Genomic DNA, 20,987 nt, shown 5'->3' with positions numbered 1-20,987 from the left:
TTAACGTCAGATTAAATCTGAAACCGAACGTCAGATTAAATCTGAAATTTAACGTCAGATTAAATCATAAATTTAACGTCAGATTAAATCATAAATTTAACGTCAGATTAAATCATAAATTTAACGTCAGATTAAATCATAAATTTAACGTCAGATTAAATCTGAAACTTAACGTCAGATTAAATCTGAAACTTAACGTCAGATTAAATCTGAAACCGAACGTCAGATTAAATCATAAATTTAACGTCAGATTAAATCTGAAACTTAACGTCAGATTAAATCTGAAATTTAACGTCAGATTAAATCTGAAACCGAACGTCAGATTAAATCATAAATTTAACGTCAGATTAAATCATAAATTTAACGTCAGATTAAATCATAAATTTAACGTCTGATTAAATCTGAAACTTAATGTCAGATTAAATCTGAAACTTAACGTCTGATTAAATCTGAAACCGAACGTCAGATTAAATCTGAAATTTAACGTCAGATTAAATCTGAAACTTAACGTCAGATTAAATCTGAAATTTAACGTCTGATTAAATCTGAAACCGAACGTCAGATTAAATCTGAAATTTAACGTCAGATTAAATCATAAATTTAACGTCAGATTAAATCATAAATTTAACGTCAGATTAAATCTGAAACTTAACGTCAGATTAAATCTGAAACTTAACGTCAGATTAAATCTGAAACCGAACGTCAGATTAAATCATAAATTTAACGTCAGATTAAATCATAAATTTAACGTCAGATTAAATCTGAAACTTAACGTCAGATTAAATCTGAAATTTAACGTCAGATTAAATCTGAAATTTAACGTCAGATTAAATCATAAATTTAACGTCAGATTAAATAATAAATTTAATGTCAGATTAAATCATAAATTTAACGTCAGATTAAATCATAAATTTAACGTCAGATTAAATCATAAATTTAACGTCTGATTAAATCTGAAACTTAACGTCAGATTAAATCTGAAACCGAACGTCTGATTAAATCTGAAACTTAACGTCAGATTAAATCTGAAACCGAACGTCAGATTAAATCTGAAACTCCTTCAGCTCCTTCATGTGCCCAGAACCAGACAGAACCAGACAGAACCAGACAGAACCAGAACCAGGTAAAACCAGAAGGTGATTGAGCTTTTGCAGCCGCTGCCTTTAAATGTGCATAAAGGTGACTTCAAGGTGATAAACACGACATCCTGTCTCAGACTGATGCAGAGAAACTGCTCCATGGTTCCTTCAGGACTGAACTACTGTAATTCTTTATTATTGTTCTGTCCCACAGATTCTCTGAAAAGCCTCCAGCTGATCCAAAACCCTGCAGCCAGAGTTCTGACGAGATCTAACAGCAGAGATCATGTTTCTCCAGTTTTAGCTTCTCTTCATTGGCTCCCTGTTAGATTCAGAATAGAATTTAAGGTTCTTCTCCTCACATATAAAGCTCTTAATGACCGAGCTCCATCACGTCTTAAAGATCTCACAGTTGGATATTTCCCCAACAGAGCACTTTGCTCTCAGGCTGCAGGTTTCCTTGTGGTTCCCAGAGTTTCTAAAAGCAGAATGGGAGGCAGAGCCTTCAGTTATCAGGCCCCTAAAAGCAGAATGGGAGGCAGAGCCTTCAGTTATCAGGCCCCTAAAAGCAGAATGGGAGGCAGAGCCTTCAGTTATCAGGCCCCTAAAAGCAGAATGGGAGGCAGAGCCTTCAGTTATCAGGCCCCTAAAAGCAGAATGGGAGGCAGAGCCTTCAGTTATCAGGCCCCTAAAAGCAGAATGGGAGGCAGAGCCTTCAGTTATCAGGCCCCTAAAAGCAGAATGGGAGGCAGAGCCTTCAGTTATCAGGCCCCTAAAAGCAGAATGGGAGGCAGAGCCTTCATTTATCAGGCCCCTAAAAGCAGAATGGGAGGCAGAGCCTTCAGTTATCAGGCCCCTAAAAGCAGAATGGGAGGCAGAGCCTTCAGTTATCAGGCCCCTAAAAGCAGAATGGGAGGCAGAGCCTTCAGTTATCAGGCCCCAAAAAGCAGAATGGGAGGCAGAGCCTTCAGTTATCAGGCCCCTAAAAGCAGAATGGGAGGCAGAGCCTTCAGTTATCAGGCCCCTAAAAGCAGAATGGGAGGCAGAGCCTTCAGTTATCAGGCCCCTAAAAGCAGAACGGGAGGCAGAGCCTTCAGTTATCAGGCCCCTAAAAGCAGAATGGGAGGCAGAGCCTTCAGTTATCAGGCTCAGGACTTGGATCAAAGGGAAGCTTTGATCCAATCTGTTGGTTTCCTTAGCAAGGCTTCTTGTTTTTAATTGGCTCGGTATGAACTGGACTAAATTGGAATCTTAATTAAATTGATCAGATTGGATCATGATTGTTCTATAATGAGTATCTTTAAATTGTTACAATTTGCAAACACTTTGAAAATAAAACTGAACTGAATTTGATTGAAAAAGATTAAATCGACACTTTTTGGAAACTTTTGCAAACAAACCAAACAGCTGCAGCTTGAAAACCAGAGAGGATCATTTTCCAACCTCCTCTTCATCCAAGTTGGCAGTGAAACATAAATTTACCCCACAGCTGGTGAAAACTATGTGGTTCACCAGTTCAGGCGAATATGTAGCCGAATGATTTGCATGATTTCTAAATGCTGACAAACACACGAATGTTTTTAGACCAGGATAAACTGGCAGAAGTTACATCTGATGTGTCAAAATGTCACTTTGTCGAGCAGTTTTTAAAGAAAACTGGTGCTTCTTCTTTTAACTGTAAGGCAGAAATGATGGGTGCTTTATTTAACAGTCACATGATAATAAAAGTGCACGGTTGCCACCATACAGCGGGTGGATCAAATTACCCACCGGCTCATCTTACCTCTCTAATGCTAAGTAATTTACTTAAGCTTAAACAAGTGTGTCACAAAGGCTGCAAACATGTGGCATGTACGCTGAAAAAGAGCAGATTCAGAGTTTGGATTGTAACAAACAAACAAAAAACACGAAATAAACTACAAACAAAGACACATCTTAAATCACACGCTCAGGGTTAAAATCAGAGCGAATGTTTAACTGCGTGAGCTGAAGAAAACCAAGAGTTTACAGCTGGTTTCAGTTCGAGTGTCTGCTCAGCAGTCGATTGATTGGTGTCCGTTATGAGGTCAGAGGTCGCAGGTCACTCACCGCTGCAGGACAACATGATCAGAGCGAGCCAGAGAGAAAGAGGAAGCAGCACGTTCATCCTGGACGAAAGACAGAGGCTGACTGAGAGGGAGAAGACAAGCAGAGTGGGGGTGTGTCCTCAGACACATTCGTCCCACCAGTTAAAATCAGTCCTTTAACAAGCAGAGACCTGCAGAGGCACTGCAGCCTGAGTCTGAACGTGTTCACACTGCGGGTCCGGTTCTGATCCAGATCAGCCCGACAGCTCTGAAAAGTGAAGCCAATATCTCAAAGGTTGTGTTCTGTTGGTGACCAGCAGGGGGCGACACATCTGGCTTCTGCAGACATGAAAACACGAATAGTTCTTACTCTTCTCATCGAGCAGCAGGTGCTGCCGGGGCCCCTCCCCCGTCCCAGGTGGCCCAGTTCCCCTGCAGCTGTGCCTTCCAGCTGCAGATGTTCACCCCTCTGCATCCAGGCTGCAAATTAACCGAAAGTGGCTAATCCTGTGCTACGTTGTCCCCTCTTTCCTGTCCTCTCAGCCCCAGCTGGTCCAGGCAGATGGACCCTTCCTGGTTCTGGTTCTGAAGGAGGTTTCTTCCTGTTAAAAGGGAGTTTTTTCTCTCCACGGTCGCCTCGTGCAGCTCAGGACGGGGCTTGATTGAACCGAAGAGAAGTTTCGGTGCAATCTGTTGGTTTCCTTAGCTCGGAAATTGTTTTTTGAATTGGCTTTGTCTGTAAGAATTGGACTAATTTTGAATTGGACTCCAATTGGCTTCAATTGGACTTTATCATTGAAGTGTCTTGAGATGACATTTGTTGTGATTTGGCACTTTATAAACAAACTGAACTGAATTGTAGTTCTCAACATATTTAGGGTGATTTTTACTCACTTTTTGTCTCTCCCACATTATTCCTCTCTCCTACAGCTTCCATTACAATTATATATACATGACCAATTATGCAAATTAGGTGACAGCGTAGACTTCTAGCAATTTATAGCATAGCCTGCAGCTTAATACACTCTTCATGCTGCACTTTGTGGTGCTGTTGTAAATGTAAATGCTTTTTTTCTACAGAAAACATTGATCTGCTGCTCATCTGTAACTTTGAATCTGAACAACTCCAAATAGAAAGCCATTCGTTTTGTTTTTACCCACCAGCTCCTCTTCAACAGCTTATTGAGCGGTGGGGAGAGGATGAGTGGTGCAGAAATGGGCCCTCAGTTTAATTCTGATGGAACATGAACTCGATATAAACAATATTGTCTAATATTAATATTTAACACCACGATTCAGCCTCTAAATAAGGCATTATCTGTCTTTATTTCACCAATACTTTAAGCAGAATGAATGAATGAACGTGTGCTATAGCTCTGTTAGCTCATAGCTGCTGTTATGTGGCTACTTGCAGCTATAGGAGAGCTAACGGAGGGATTTCTACACAGGCACTCTACTGGGACCACTTCATCCACACGCCCCCCTGCAGCACAGTTTATTCACTCCGTGCTCTGTGACAGTCGGCTAACTTCACACAGAGTTTGCTGCTGATAGTTTTGTGCAACATGGCAGGATATTTATCAGATTTTGACGATGCGAACGACGACTTTGAGTAAGATGGACGTTCTTACCGGAGTGAATAAACTGTGCTGCAGCTGGATGAAGCTGGATGAAGTCGTCCCAGTCAATAAACATATTTCATGCCAGAAATAAGGTCTAGGTTTAAAAATACCGGAGTTCCCCTTTAAGCAACCTATACAACTTCTTAAAGGATCTTTAAAATCTTATTCATGACCTGGAGAACCTAATCTGTAGCCAGAAACACATCAAGAAACGCCTTCCGGTGACCATTGAACCCTCATCACTGACCGAGGGAACCTGCAGTTCCTCCCTGAAACTTACACTAAGCAAATAAGGATTTTCCAAAGTTTAGCTCCTACAACTTCCTACAAATACTGAAGAATAATTTCCATTCATATAACACTCATCACGCCTGCAAGAATCAACTAATGCATCCCTATTACCTGAGAGGTTCTCCATGACCTCTATTACTATCTAAAGCACCCAAAGAACCCTTCCATTCACTGACTAATTCGTGTATAGAACATTTTTAAAGTGTATAGAACATTTTTAAAGTGTATAGAACATTTTTAAAGTGTATAGAACATTTTTAAAGTGTATAGAACATTTTTAAAGTGTATAGAACATTTTTAAAGTGTATAAAACATTTTTAAAGTGTATAGAACATTTTTAAAGTGTATAGAACATTTTTAAAGTGTATAAAACATTTTTAAAGTGTATAGAACATTTTTAAAGTGTATAGAACATTTTTAAAGTGTATAGAACATTTTTAAAGTGTATAGAACATTTTTAAAGTGTATAAAACATTTTTAAAGTGTATAGAACATTTTTAAAGTGTATAAAACATTTTTAAAGTGTATAGAACATATTTAAAGTGTATAAAACATTTTTAAAGTGTATAGAACATTTTTAAAGTGTATAGAACATTTTTAAAGTGTATAAAACATTTTTAAAGTGTATAAAACATTTTTAAAGTGTATAGAACATTTTTAAAGTGTATAGAACATTTTTAAAGTGTATAGAACATTTTTAAAGTGTATAGAACATTTTTAAAGTGTATAAAACATTTTTAAAGTGTATAGAACATTTTTAAAGTGTATAGAACATTTTTAAAGTGTATAAAACATTTTTAAAGTGTATAGAACATTTTTAAAGTGTATAAAACATTTTTAAAGTGTATAGAACATTTTTAAAGTGTATAGAACATTTTTAAAGTGTATAGAACATATTTAAAGTGTATAAAACATTTTTAAAGTGTATAGAACATTTTTAAAGTGTATAGAACATTTTTAAAGTGTATAGAACATTTTTAAAGTGTATAAAACATTTTTAAAGTGTATAGAACATTTTTAAAGTGTATAGAACATTTTTAAAGTGTATAGAACATTTTTAAAGTGTATAAAACATTTTTAAAGTGTATAAAACATTTTTAAAGTGTATAGAACATTTTTAAAGTGTATAGAACATTTTTAAAGTGTATAGAACATTTTTAAAGTGTATAGAACATTTTTAAAGTGTATAGAACATTTTTAAAGTGTATAAAACATTTTTAAAGTGTATAGAACATTTTTAAAGTGTATAGAACATTTTTAAAGTGTATAAAACATTTTTAAAGTGTATAGAACATTTTTAAAGTGTATAGAACATTTTTAAAGTGTATAAAACATTTTTAAAGTGTATAGAACATTTTTAAAGTGTATAGAACATTTTTAAAGTGTATAAAACATTTTTAAAGTGTATAGAACATTTTTAAAGTGTATAGAACATTTTTAAAGTGTATAGAACATTTTTAAAGTGTATAGAACATTTTTAAAGTGTATAGAACATTTTTAAAGTGTATAAAACATTTTTAAAGTGTATAGAACATTTTTAAAGTGTATAGAACATTTTTAAAGTGTATAGAACATTTTTAAAGTGTATAGAACATTTTTAAAGTGTATAAAACATTTTTAAAGTGTATAGAACATTTTTAAAGTGTATAGAACATTTTTAAAGTGTATAGAACATTTTTAAAGTGTATATAACATTTTTAAAGGCAACAGTACCTCTTAAAGGACCTTTAGAACCTGTGACGTCCACTAAAGCCCCCTAAAGCACTCAGAGACCACAACCAGAGTCACCCAAAGCACATCTAAAGCTGCTTTAAGGAAGCCCAACACCTACAACCCCTTTAACTACTATAGAACAGCTCTAGAGCTTCATATGACCCCCTTAAAACATACTTATTTCAGATGGCTTTTAATACCCAGTAGTATGGTGACACTTTTATATTATCTTATTCAATTTTGCTGTATTTTATTGCGTTTACTGTTATTTTATTGTTTTGTACTTATTATTTTCTTTATTTATTATCTGCTGTGAAGCACCGAAATGGATTGTTGTAAAGGGCTGTAGAAATAAATCACATTTACATTTAAATTTGCACTTAAATTACCCCCAAATTCTTCTTAATGAATGCAAAGTCAGTTTAAGCTTCTCTACAACCTCCCAGCGTCATAATTCAGATCTAAAAGCCCTTTAAAGAGGCTTTAACATGTGTTACAACCACATAAAGCTTCTGTCAGGGTCTTGCAAGGTGAATTTGTGATAGTCTCTTGAGTTAATTGACAAGAATACATCTGAAAGGCCCTAAAGTTTGCTCCCCTGTGCTGCTCAGACTCACATTTTTCCACTCTCACTGAGACATTAGAGATTTATGATCCCAGTGTTCTCAGTGATGCCTAACTGAGGGTCTGTGCATGCGGGTGGGGATGTGGGTGGTTTGATGGATTGTTTTCCTGTAGGAATTCTTCTTGCTGAGAAACGCCGTAAAAGACGACTGCGACTGTGCGTAATCTATGTCAATTTTGGGACTCCCTTCAACTGAAGACCCGTGGGTTTTAGATCTTGTTGAGGATATATTTCAGAGGCTTTGCTTTCGGACAGATGCAGGTTTAGGTTTTAAGGTTCCTGGGAACAGACAGAAGTTAGAAAATGTGTGTTCTTTGCACAAGATCCATGGGTTTAAAAGTGCGCCTTGGCAGAGTCGAAGAGGCGATTCATGGTGTTTCAGGAGGCCTCAACACTGTTTCACTTGTCATTCAGCTGCTGACATTTCTACGAACATACCTGCACTTTAAAAGAAGAGCCAGACTTAGTAATCATGTGTTAACAAGTCTCTGATGTATTTCGCCTGTTCTGCTGCTGAATTACATCACCTGCAACCTCACACAGACACACCAGGCTCTGTACATTTGGATGAGACTGGCATCAGCACATCAGATATGAGGCGTCATGCTGGAAACCAGCCAATGACAAGAAAACTGCCTGGAGCTGATTGGCTGTCTGCCCAGCAGTAAAAACATGCCGTTGGTGGTGATGGACGTGGGAATGAGGCTGATTTGCAGCCCCTGTCTGACTCTGTAATGCCGCTGTGTTTAGCTCAAGGTCAACGGATCACGCTGACTGTTTGCATTTCAAATTAACTGCAGTTGAGGTTGTCACACTGTGGTCTGAGGACCCTCCAAGGGACCCTCAAGACCTTCCTGAGGTCCTAGAGGGAATTTTACCATATTTTAGCATTCGAAAAAGGTCATCTGCCAGGTTTGGGAACACCTGGGGACCATTATTTCCAAACCATGCGGATACATTTCTCTTTCCTGACAAATTATCAGGTGTTACCTTGTTTTTACTTTCAGAATCTGTGCAGATACACAGCTTTTTCTTTTCTTTTTTAAGGCCGATCGGTTCTGTTTTTACACGTTTTAAACTAATCAAGCTCACCAGACTGCTTATTTCCTTATGAACTCAAAGTTCTTTGCCCCCAAAAGCTATAAAAACTAAAGTAATTTGAATTTTTGTACTTTAAACAGACATTAAAACTTCTGCCCTTTTTCTCAGATTTGATTGAGACTTGAAAATGTGTTCTTCTCAGATTTGAATTTTATGAATAAATAAAATAGAATGAAAAATTAAACCTCTTATATAAACAACTAAAGTCAAACAGCGCCCCCTGCAGGTGGACGAGCTGAATAACTGAACAAACAGCAGCATAAATCCACAGCAGAGGCTGACTCTGAATCATAGTGAAATGGAAAATAGTCAGATAATTTTGCATTCAGTCCTTTTTTATTTGATCTCTTCCTGGTGATGTGATGAGATTATTTTACATGTATCCAGTCCAGAGTTATTATTCCAATAGATGCACACAGAAAACAGAAGATCCTAATAGCTACTTTTGTGATGGATCAATCTGATGAATTTTGGAGAAAGCTGTGATCCATCTTTGTTTTTCAGTGAGTTTCCTTGTTCCTGTTTGTTTTTCCAGCTGGTCTTTACTCAACCCGAGGACTTCTGGGAAATGTAGTTCTCAAAATGTGAACAAATCAGTTTGGATAGTCACATCTGAAGGATGTACCACAAAATAAATCATGGAGCAGATGAGCTGTTTTCAGGTTCTTATGGTGAATGTAATACTTTAGGTAATGAACAATGTGACTGTTGTCCCCTGAAGTTTGTGTTTCCACAGAGACACTCAGAGCAGTTTAATGTTTAGAGACAATGAGGAAGTGAACTTTGAACTCAGGTGCAATCAGCTGGAGAACGTGACGGAGGAACCTCCAGCTGCGGTTCCACCGAACACAACAAGAGGTCTAAACTGAGAGACGTCTGAACCTGCTGCTCGTCGTCGTTGTTGCTGTTCGAGATGAAGCTGGAGGTGAAGATCGAGGTGCTGAAGTTCAGCTTCGCCGTTTTCAACACCATCTTCCTGGTGAGACTTCATGGAATCAGAGGATAGGAGCTTAATGAGGAAGTTTAAAGACGGCTGCACCTAAAAGTGTTCTAATAATTATCATCAAATTTAATCAGCGGCTGCTGAATCATCTTCCTTCAGGTGCCATAATAATACGTTTAAACACGTCTCTCCTATTTTCTTACGTCTTTTTACTTGTTTGCTTTTATATTTTCATCTTAATTCTTTTTTATGCCTGCAGACATCAATCCAATTTCATTAGTTTTCTTTACTTTTTTGGCCAACAGTATTTTTACTGATTGTCTGGAAACTTGAAGCAAAGACAATTAAACACGGATCTGTGAGCAAAAACAATTCAAACCAAAAGAAAATGGAACTAACCAGCTAAAAATAGAAGAACTACGCAAAAAGGAAATGAGGTTGGGGATCATATTAAGAGATGAGATGTTTCCTGGGTTTAAAACACTGAGACGGCTGCTCATAAATAACCAGGAGCCACCAAGAGTTGGACCAAGTCAGTTCTGTTTTAGACCTTTGTTCTTATTTCTTATCATTAATTTTCATATTTTAGTTCTTTGTCTTTTTGTCATTTAGTTCAGCTTCAGTTTGAGATTTTGTTTTGTTCTTTTTTAAATAATTTCACTGCTTTGTTTGACTTTTCGTGTAATCTGTCTTTGTTTTTTATTAATGTGGTTGTTTATTTTAATATTTCCTTTCGGTCTTGAGTTCTTCCGTTGGGGCTTTGTTTTTGGGAGCTTGTCACAATGATGAGAGCTTCAGAAATCAGTGTTAGCTTTTTACCTTTAAGAACCTCTGAAGACTCATCTCCTCAGAGAACACTTCCACTCTTAAAGGGGAACTCCGGTATTTTTAAACCTTATTTCTGGCATGAAATACGTTCATCTGCTCACCGAGAACAGTTTGGTGAAAGTCGGCATCCTTCAGAAGATATTTAGATAACTGGAGATCCATATAACGGAGTGAACGGGGCTTAGAGGATGCAGCCTCTAAATAAGGCATTATCTGTCTTTATTTCACCAATACTTTAAGAAGAATGAATGAATGAACGTGTGCTATAGCTCTGTTAGCTCATAGCTGCTGTTATGTGGCTACTTGCAGCTATAGGAGAGCTAACGGAGGGATTTCTACACAGGCACTCTACTGGGACCACTTCATCCACACGTCCCCCTGCAGCACAGCTCATTCACTCCGGTAAGAACGTCCATCTTACGCAAAGTCGTCGTCCACGTTGTCAAAATCTGATAAATATCCTGCCATGTTGCACAAAACTATCAGCAGCAAACTCTGCGTGAAGTTAGCCGACTGTCACAGAGCACGGAGTGAATAAACTGTGCTGCAGGGGGGCGTGTGGATGAAGTGGTCCCAGTAGAGTGCCTGTGTAGAAACCCAGAGGCTGCATCCTCTAAGCCCCGTTCACTCCGTTATATGGATCTCCAGTTATCTAAATATCTTCTGAAGGACGCCGACTTTCACCAAACTGTTCTTGGTGAGCAGATGAACGCATTCTAAGCCAGAAATAAGGTCTAGGTTTAAAAATACCGGAGTTCCCCTTTAAGGGGCCTTTTACACCAAGCCAACCGTCGGCCATCTGGAGCGTTGGTGAATGTTGGACTCCATCGGCGTCTTTTTTTCAGCTGATTCAATCTGTAGAACCAGCGTTGTGTCACTCACATAGCGAGCTCACTCTGATTGGCTGTTCAGCGTAGCAAAGGAATGCAAGAGAAGGAGGTGGTAGTGATGAAAGAAAGTGAAACCATCCCCATCGTCACCTTGTACATCCAGGCCAGTTGGAAGGTGCCTTTGTGGTGCTATTTTGTTGGTCTCTTGGTGAATATTATGAAATGTAGTGAACCCCACCTTCTTTGTGTGGATGCAATCCCTTCACTGTGACCTTTTACCTCTGTAGGTTCTGGGGTTGAGTGTTGCCGGTTGTTCAGTCTGGATCCTGTTCGACAGAGGAACCTTTCTCAACGTCCTCACCACAGGTAACACGCTTCACCCCAGCTTCCTCGCCTCGTGCAGCACTAAGACTAGGACTAGGGACTATAGGGAGAAACTTCTTGAGCCCCTAGATGGAAATCTTAGAAAAAATGTCTCAAGACAAACTGAGAAGGTGGCTGTGCAAAATTTGGGATGATTGTACATCTCTAAACTGCCCTAATTAACACTTTTTTATCCTTTAGAATTGATCAAATCAGCAAAACAAATACATTTCACAGGAGAATAAGCTAATATTCAAGTTTGATTTTAAGCTTGGATCTAAGTCTGTTGGTATCTCTGTATCAATCGTGGTGCCTCGGTGTGTATTTTGTCTTTGTGTGTTCAGATGAGTTGCAGGTGGCGGCGGCAGGGCTGTTCTTGGTTGGCGGAGTGGTGGCGTTGGTCAGTATCACTGGATGTGTTGGAGCGAGCATCGAGAAAAGGCTCCTGCTGGTGGTGGTGAGTTGCAGCAACACCTGATCTGCAGAATGATCAGCATCACTGAATTATAAATGATGATAAGTTTATGTTTCTGTATTTATCAGACGCTTTTATCCAAAGCGACTTACAAATGAAGATATAACAGCTTTATAAAAAGCTAACAATAAGCTCCATAGAAGGAACCCAGGAGTCCGACTCTGTCAGAGGGGACAGAGTAGAGATAGGGTGCAGGCATAGAAGGAAGTGCAGAAAGATAAAGGTCAGAGATAGAGGGGGGAGGGAAGTACAAGGTAAGTGCTGGGATAGGAGATGCTCTCTGAAGAGCTGGGTTTTCAGGAGCTTCTTGAAGATAGACAGGGACGCCCCTGTTCTGGTAGCGCTCGGTAGGTCATTCCACCATCGTGGGACGACACATGAACAGAGTTTGGATTGTCTTAGGCGTGGTGTAGGAGCTGCTAGACGACAATCCTGGGACCAACGGAGGGACCCAGTTGGGACAGAAGCCTTTGCAAGAGCCTTCAAGTAGATGGAGCCGTTCCATTAAGCTCTTTGTAGCTAACATCAGGGACTTGGATCTGATGCGGGCGGCTAAGGGCAGCCAGAGGAGCTCAATGAACAGAGGGGGGACGTGTTCTTTTAGGCTGATCCAAGACCAGACGCACCGCCGCGTTCTGGACCATCTGCAGAGGTTTCACAGGCTGGAGACCAGTTAGGAGACCAGTTAGGAAACCAGTTAGGAGACCAGTTAGGAAACCAGTTAGGAGACCAGTTAGGAGACCAGTTACGAGACCAGTTAGGATACCAGTTAGGAGACCAGTTAGGAGACCAGTTAGGAAACCAGTTAGGAGACCAGTTAGGAGACCAGTTAGGAGACCAGTTAGGAAACCAGTTAGGAGACTAGCTTCACTAACATAACTGACATGTATGTGATTCCAAATATCTTCCCCAAACCCACACGTGTGTAATATGTTCTGATCGCACAGAAAGCTTTAGCTGAAATTGATCGGTTCGTCTGCAAATCAATCGATGGATCGTCAATTATGTGGCCAAAACTGTCTCAGTTTTTAAAGTTTATTCTTGACTATGAAGTCTTACGCTCTGAAAACATGTGAATTTCTTATTAATGCTGGAAAAAGTCAGTTTAGGTGAAAGAAAATGACACTTTGAAGTAAACTGTGTGTTCACTGTTGTGATTTACCCAACAAAGGTCTTTGTTTTGCGTTATGGAAAGAAATCCAACAAACGAAATTATCAATGACTGTTATGTTATTAAAACTCCTCAATTTTACCCTTTCATTTGCGAGTGCCTGAACTCTGCTCTTCCTCCTCAGTACTCGGGCTTCATCATCATCCTGGTCCTGGGTCAGCTGTTCATCACAGTGCTGCTGCTTGTATGCAGAAACAAGGTGAGTCCCTCCTCATATGAACACCTGCAACATATTACACTTTGTATGGTCAACTTCCTGCAGACAACAGAGATACAACTGATATAATGATGAAATAACTTTTTGCCTAAACCTCTCTGACTTCTAATGGCTTTAACAGAAAAATAAGTTGCTCCATTAAATATCAAGAGCACCATTTTGGGGGATTTGTTTGTTCAGTTAGGCATTTTTATTCAGTGTAACTACAGTTTTTGAGACAATTTCAACAATTTGAATTTTCAAAAACACAATTTTCTGAGGTCTTGCTGAGATGTTTGAGACATGCTTTGGTCAAAATCCCTGTTGGTTTAAGCACAGTGGCTCTACTCTGACCCCTGCTGAGGCAGCTCTGTTTAGAGGGGCGGAGACTGAGCTGATGATGCTCAGCCCCACCCTTTTGGTGATGTCACTCTAACCCCTCCCCCTTTCAAAATCGTGGAATTATATCAGTATGAAGTTAAGAAGCTCATGGAGAGGTTTAACCATCAAGGCTGCAACAGGACGTTTGAAGTTTCTGTCTGTTCGTTGGCTGAGGACACGCTGTCATGCTGCTGTTACGCTGTGTTTCCGTCCGTTACCTGTCATCAACACCTGGACACCTGCTGTGTGATTTAATGCAGGAACACAGACATAATGAAGCTGTTCCTCCAGTCAGAAACACTCCAGCTCTATATACAGATACAGATAGTTACTCTATTGATACCAGAGGGAAACAGTTTAGCAGTTAGCTGTAAGTTAGCTGTAAGTTAGCAGATGCTAGCAAACGATGCTTTCTCATCAACAGTGATGGAACAAGCCAGAGATGTGCACAGCGTAACTCGTAGTAATGCATGTGAACCGTTAATTACTGCGTTTGAACATTTTGGATATATTAACCTCATTAAACAGTTGTACCTGGAGACCTACATCTTTATCAGAAACATGCCGATAATGTAACGTTAACACAGCGAGAGTGAGGAGAGGACCGGTGTTGTGTTGGAAACACACCTTAAACACAGCTGCAGGTTGTCTGAGTTACAGAACGGAACCGTTCAGCGAGAAAGCTTCAGCTAACAAAGTAATGTGGGAACAATAATGTTCATCTTTCAGAAAGGAGCAGCAGTAACTCCTTAGAAGTTGGTGTACGTCATCTTCATTAGCTAAGCTGTTAGCGTTAGCTGCTGCTAAAGGAAGAAATAAATCAGTAAATAAACCATGAGGAGTTATTTCTCAGATGCTTCCATTTCCCTGCTCTGAAGTTCAGGCTCTGAGAGTTGGAACTGATCCTCTTTGTGGCTCAGTTCCTTCAGTCCAGCGTTGAACTGGACCAAGTTGTTAAAACAGTGGGATGAAAAGTGTCTGCTGCACATTCACAGTCTTTAGCTAACTCTGCTGGAACATTAGCCTCAGATATAGTTTATCCACTGGGCTCTTATATCCTCTGAGGCTGCTGCTGGATGGAAGATGCATGCTCCTCAGTGCAGCTGACAGCAGAACATTTCCACCAGAAGCTGGCTTCATCCGCCCAGCAGGGTGGATGTGAGTGGGCGGGGCTTAGCAGAGGAGGCGGAGCCAACTTAAGGAGTGACGTACTTTAGAAATGAAAATCAGAACGGCTCGTTAAATGATTAACTTTCACACAAAGGGGAACTAAATAAATACCAGGGTTGTGTTTTTGGGGAGTTTTACACCTGCTGGTGACTTCAGACGCCCTGATATATGCTCCCAGGAGCAGGAAGAAGGAGTTTTACACTTCAGATGCCCTGATATATGCTCCCAGGAGCAGGAAGAAGGAGTTTTACACTTCAGACGCCCTGATATATGCTCCCAGGAACAGGAAGAAGGAGTTTTACACTTCAGACGCCCTGATATATGCTCCCAGGAGCAGGAAGAAGGAGTTTTACACTTCAGACGCCCTGATATATGCTCCCAGGAGCAGGAAGAAGGAGTTTTACACTTCAGACGCCCTGATATATGCTCCCAGGAACAGGAAGAAGGAGTTTTACACTTCAGACGCCCTGATATATGCTCCCAGGAGCAGGAAGAAGGAGTTTTACACTTCAGACGCTCTGATATATGCTCCCAGGAGCAGGAAGAAGGAGTTTTACACTTCAGACGCCCTGATATATGCTCCCAGGAGCAGGAAGAAGGAGTTTTACACTTCAGACGCCCTGATATATGCTCCCAGGAACAGGAAGAAGGAGTTTTACACTTCAGACGCCCTGATATATGCTCCCAGGAGCAGGAAGAAGGAGTTTTACACTTCAGACGCCCTGATATATGCTCCCAGGAGCAGGAAGAAGGAGTTTTACACTTCAGAGGCCCTGATATATGCTCCCAGGAGCAGGAAGATGGAGTTTTACACAATATTACAAAATATACTACAAAACAGAGTTCCTCCTCTAAACTGTCCAGTGGTCATTTTCATCTTGTTTTATGTTTTTTGTACATTTGAATAAGTAAAAGTAACTCTCCATGTAGATTATCAGGTGTTACAGATGTTTGTTGTTGTCAGGTTGAAGTGAATCTGAATGAAACCGTGGATGCCATCATCACTCAGTACAGCAGTGGAAACAGCAGTGACACTAAAGACAGATTGATGGACAACATGCAGCACTACGTGAGTTTGATTTCATATCAAAACAATAAGATATGAATCAAATCTGTCTCTAAGCTAACTGATTCTGATCCATTCGCAGGCAGAGTGCTGTGGTCGGTTAGGGCCCGATGATTGGCTGAGGAACTCTTTCATAGAGAGCCTCAACCTGATGAGCCCAGAGGTGCTTCCATGTTCCTGTTTCAGGTCGTCTGATCGCAGCTTTGACTCGGCCTGGTGCTCGGAGAACATCAGTTTCACCGAGCCACTGTTTGGACGAGGAAAAGGCCGTTTTAATGAGGTAACTTGTCAGTTGCATTCAGAACACCACGTTTTGTAAGCTTCATATGGCTTCTATTTGAAAAACATGATTTGTGAAATGACTGCAGGTTAAAAGTTTAGTCTTCGTTCCTAAACCTAACCAAACAGCAAGTGAAAGAAAACAAGGAAGTGAAAAAAATCAGCTAAATTCGATGTTTCATGTTTCTGGGTCCTGACCAGTGACTTTCTTGTGCCTTTTATGGAGATAATAGGAACAACTTAACAGTCAAAACAAACAACATATTTGGTCTTTTCCTTCACCTCTTTGGACAACATCATGAGATGAAAGAAAGCTGCAACCAACCATACTTAAGGGCTGATCGTACTGATCATACTCGTGCATCGGTCTTTGTTCGAGTTCAATTCAATTCAATTCAATTCAATTTTATTTATATAGCGCCAGATTACAACAATTGTCATCTCAAGGCACTAAAGTAATATAGTCCAATTCAAGCCAATTGGAATTCAATTCATTGTAATTATAATCCAATTAATTCATATGGAGCCAATTCAAAAAATAATATCCGAGCTAAGGAAACCAACAGATTGGACCGAAACTTGTCTTCAGTCCAATCTCCCGTCCTGAGCCTGAGGGACTGTGGAAAGGAACGACTCCCTTTAACAGGAAGAAACCTCTGGCAGAACCAGGAAGAAACCTCTGGCAGAACCAGAACCAGGAAGAAACCTCTGGCAGAACCAGAACCAGGAAGAAGCCTCTGGCAGAACCAGAACCAGGAAGAAACCTCTGGCAGAACCAGAACCAGGAAGAAGCCTCTGGCAGAACCAGAACCAGGAAGAAACCTCTGGCAGAACCAGGAAGAAACCTCTGGCAGAACCAGAACCAGGAAGAAACCTCTGGCAGAACCAGACTCAGGAAGAAACCTCTGGCAGAACCAGACTCATGAAGGGTGTCCATCCGCCTCGACCAGCTGGGGTTTGAGAAGACAGAAAAGAGGGAAAAGAGGGGGGAAAAACACCATAACGCCATCCAAAGGATACCTGTTGGAACAGGGAAACACAAGTTAATAACCACAATAATGTCTCATTACGACGTCCTGCTGCTTACTGTGTTGTAGGTCGGCAGAACTTAGACTTCAGATGTTCAAAAATATTCTACCAAAGAGACTTAAGTGCAGTTCGCAGCATAATGCCTTCTTATGAAAGCTTTCTTTGTAAGCTTAAGGCTTATCCGTACGGGCTATTACCGTTTGGGCGGCCGTGGCTCAGTGGTTAAAGTGGGTCATCCCATAACCGGAAGGTTGGCAGTTTGATTCCAACTCTCACCCCCAAAAAGATTGGTTAAACAGCTCCTTGTCATGGCTGAGCTACTCTTGAGCAAGGCACCATGCTCCTCAGGCGCTGTGCATGGCTGCCCACCGCTCGTGACCCTGTGCATGTGTGCGTTCAACAGGCGCCAACCTGGATGGGTTAAATGCAGAGGAGAAATTTTGTGTTATCAAAATAATCAGAATGATGGGGTAGAATTACCTCTTAAAGGACGGCCCAGTGTTTCCTTTCCTATGCTAAAGGACAAACTGAAGGAAGGACCTAAAGACCCAGACTTGAAGCTTATTTCCTTTGCTTCTGGAGCATTCGACCAGCTTCTATCATGACTTTGATACTTGATACTTACGGGGGTAATTACACCCAGTTAGGAACCTTCCAAGGGAAAAGAGACTCTCATGTTCAAAAGTAAACGCTCCAACATGTTTGTTGTTGTTGGGCACGGATGGGTTTATAGGATTGATGTGTTTGCTGTTGCAGAGTTGCGGCCAGAAGCTCGCTGATTGGCTGCAGGTGAACTTTGTGACTGTCCTCGTCATGGATGTGAGCCTCATTTTATTGCAGGTAATGAAACTGGAATCCTTTCAAAGGCACAAAACTCATTAGGTTTTAGAAATAAGAAGCTAACAGACAGTCTGGCAGACTGTCCGGGGAACGGATGGTCTCTCGAGCAGTCAAACCCGAGGCAGCGATAGCTTTTTTATGTTTTTTTACGGGTCTTTCGAGGAGTGATCGGTGTCCTGTGGGTGAGCTGGACTTGGTCACAGCCCCTCGTGCCAAAAGACACACAAAAAAAAAAGAGTATGACTCAATGAGTATAAGAATAAACTTGCTGGTTGACCAACCTACTCAGCTCAGACTGTCGGTGTCTCCTGGTTGGAACAGCATCGTCGAAACACGAGTAACCTCCATGTTCCTTCTGTTTCCAGTTAGCATGTGCTAAGTTCTCCAGTAGCTTGGTACCTTCTCATTTATTCAGTTCGTTAGTCTCTCCATGGAACATTTGGGCTGTCCGACCTCGCTGAGACTGTCGGCGCTGCTCCACAGAATCAAAGAAGAAATTATCAGCCACAGCAGTGATGGCTGGACAACGATGGCTTTAGTGTTTGGCCATTAACTCACATAGCTAAAAGGAAGTGTTTGGCCATTAGCTCACACAGCTAACAAGAAGTGTTTAACCGTTAGCTCACACAGCTAACAGGAAGTGTTTGGTCGTTAGCTCACACAGCTAACAGCAAGTGTTTGGCCATTAGCTCACACAGCTAACAGGAAGTGTTTAGCCGTTAGCTCATGCAGCTAACAAGAAGTGTTTGGTCGTTAGCTCACACAGCTAACAGGAAGTGTTTAGCCGTTAGCTCATGCAGCTAACAAGAAGTGTTTGGTCGTTAGCTCACACAGCTAACAGGAAGTGTTTGGTCGTTAGCTCACACAGCTAACAGCAAGTGTTTGGCCATTAGCTCACACGGCTAACAGCAAGTGTTTGGCCATTAGCTCACACAGCTAACAGGAAGTGTTTGGTCGTTAGCTCACACAGCTAACAGCAAGTGTTTGGCCATTAGCTCACACAGCTAACAGCAAGTGTTTGGCCATTAGCTCACACAGCTAACAGGAAGTGTTTAGCCGTTAGCTCATGCAGCTAACAAGAAGTGTTTGGTCGTTAGCTCACACAGCTAACAGGAAGTGTTTAGCCGTTAGCTCATGCAGCTAACAAGAAGTGTTTGGTCGTTAGCTCACACAGCTTACAGGAAGTGTTTGGTCGTTAGCTCACACAGCTAACAGCAAGTGTTTGGCCATTAGCTCACAAAGCTAACCGGAAGTGTTTAGCCGTTAGCTCATGCAGCTAACAAGAAGTGTTTGGTCGCTAGCTCACACAGCTAACAGGAAGTGTTTGGTCGTTAGCTCACACAGCTAACAGCAAGTGTTTGGCCATTAGCTCACACAGCTAACAGGAAGTGTTTAGCCGTTAGCTCATGCAGCTAACAAGAAGTGTTTGGTCATTAGCTCACACAGCTAACAGGAAGTGTTTGTCTTGCAACACACAAAATATCCTGTGACCATGTTAACAAGGCTAAGAACTGTATTTGTAATGGAGGAAGGCTTTTAGATGTCTTTTGGTTCCTGTTCTTAATAATGCAGTTACCCCAGAAACCTGTCGATGGCACCATCTAACACTGATGAGTCATTTAAACAGATCAGTGCTTAAGCAAATCCTCTCCGTCTCTGAACACACGCTCTCTTCCAATTGCACCATTTACAATGTCTTCCAATACTGCTAAAGCAGCCATTGTTTTTAATGGTATGCACTACAACACCCAAGTTCTTGGGCTGCTGAAATTCTTTGTATTTGGCATCGAAATGTTCAGTTGGTCCAAAACTCAAAGCCTGAACACATGACTCCAGTCGGGTCTTCCCTTCTTTGGCTCACGTTTTCAGATTGATTTTCAGGTTTTATTGCTCACTTTAAGGTTTTAAATGGACCGGCACCATCCTACCTGTCCTGAGGTCATCCAACCCAAAAACTAAGTGAAAGCAGAGAGATGATGGTGGAACAATCAGGGCATCGGTTTACCTCTCAGCCATTCATCACTTCCAGCTCACATCTCTTCTTCTTGGCTTTTGGCTCCAGTCTGACATCCTTTTAGATGATTTAATTCTGCGCGCTGCCTTTATTTGTTTATTCTTTTAAAGCTGTCAGCTGGGTTAAACTGTGATATAATTGTTATTTTTAGCTATGATTTTATAGTTATTTACTTTGGTCAGCATTGTCATTTTAAATGTTATCTATAAATAAACTTTGACCTTTTAATACAGAATTTAATTATTGTTTTTTGTCAACACTTTCAGTTGAAGTTCAGCTGTTGTTGGTTTTTAACCAGATTTATTCTTTATTTTCTTTTCAGATAATTGACATTTCCATCGCAGCCGGCCTGTACCAGGCATTCAAAAAAAAAGAGGCTTTAAAAAGAACCGATCAATTGGTTAATCAAGATGACCCAGACCCAGACGCAGACTATGGAGAGCAGAACAACGCTTACATGGATCCTGATGGGGCTTACATGGATCCTGATGGGGCTTACATGGATCCTGATGGGGCTTACACAGACTTTAACAATATGGGTTCCATGGACCCCAACCAGCTGGCGTATCAACAGTACAACCAGAACCAACATCAGGTGTTCCTGCAACCAGTTCAGAACTACTAGTCTCCTTTAAATAAACAAACTTCTCTGGTGTTGCTTTAAACATTTCAGGCGGTCAGAATCTCACAGAAGCTTCATCGGCCAGTGATAGATATTGTCCAAGTATATGAGTTTTTATTCTGAATTGCTTTTCAGCTTTTGAATTAGGAATTGATTTATTCATCAGTGTTTTTTTAAAGCCTTTGTGTAGGAAGTCAACTTAGTTATTATGACATCACTCATTGGTTTGTGTGGTCGATATTTCTTGACCATATTTGAACAGGAGGGTGGAGCTAGAGGGATG

At 40.7% G+C, this 20,987-nt stretch overlaps 2 protein-coding genes across 2 annotated transcripts in view; both read left to right on the top strand.

Annotated features, from left to right (window-relative positions):
- Positions 1-20,987, top strand: part of LOC140315905 (tripartite motif-containing protein 16-like) — a 190,593-nt gene that overhangs the window by 16,657 nt on the left and 152,949 nt on the right. The gene's annotated exons all lie outside the window — the stretch shown is intronic.
- On the top strand, positions 9,320-20,707 carry LOC140315805 (CD82 antigen). The gene is made up of 8 exons (XM_072393383.1): positions 9,320-9,476; positions 11,386-11,464; positions 11,806-11,918; positions 13,232-13,306; positions 15,819-15,923; positions 16,003-16,200; positions 17,985-18,068; positions 20,405-20,707. The coding sequence occupies exons 1-8, from the start codon at positions 9,411-9,413 to the stop codon at positions 20,705-20,707; spliced, it is 1,023 nt and encodes a 340-aa protein (XP_072249484.1). The 5' UTR covers positions 9,320-9,410.

The sequence above is a fragment of the Leuresthes tenuis genome, unplaced genomic scaffold (genome assembly GCF_036924035.1).
Source record: "Leuresthes tenuis unplaced genomic scaffold, fLeuTen1.0.hap1 SCAF_10, whole genome shotgun sequence".
In the NCBI taxonomy this organism is placed as follows: Eukaryota; Metazoa; Chordata; class Actinopteri; order Atheriniformes; family Atherinopsidae; genus Leuresthes; species Leuresthes tenuis.
Note: the sequence above shows the minus strand (reverse complement) of the source record. Positions and strands in the feature narration are given on the sequence as shown.

Excerpts from the sequence above, each read along its gene's own strand:
- LOC140315805 (XM_072393383.1), top strand. The coding sequence starts at position 9,411 with ATGAAGCTGGAGGTGAAGATCGAGGTGCTGAAGTTCAGCTTCGCCGTT. Across the intron at positions 9,477-11,385 it reads TTTTCAACACCATCTTCCTG|GTTCTGGGGTTGAGTGTTGC; the intron begins GTGAGACTTCAT and ends TTACCTCTGTAG. Across the intron at positions 11,465-11,805 it reads TCTCAACGTCCTCACCACAG|ATGAGTTGCAGGTGGCGGCG; the intron begins GTAACACGCTTC and ends TTGTGTGTTCAG.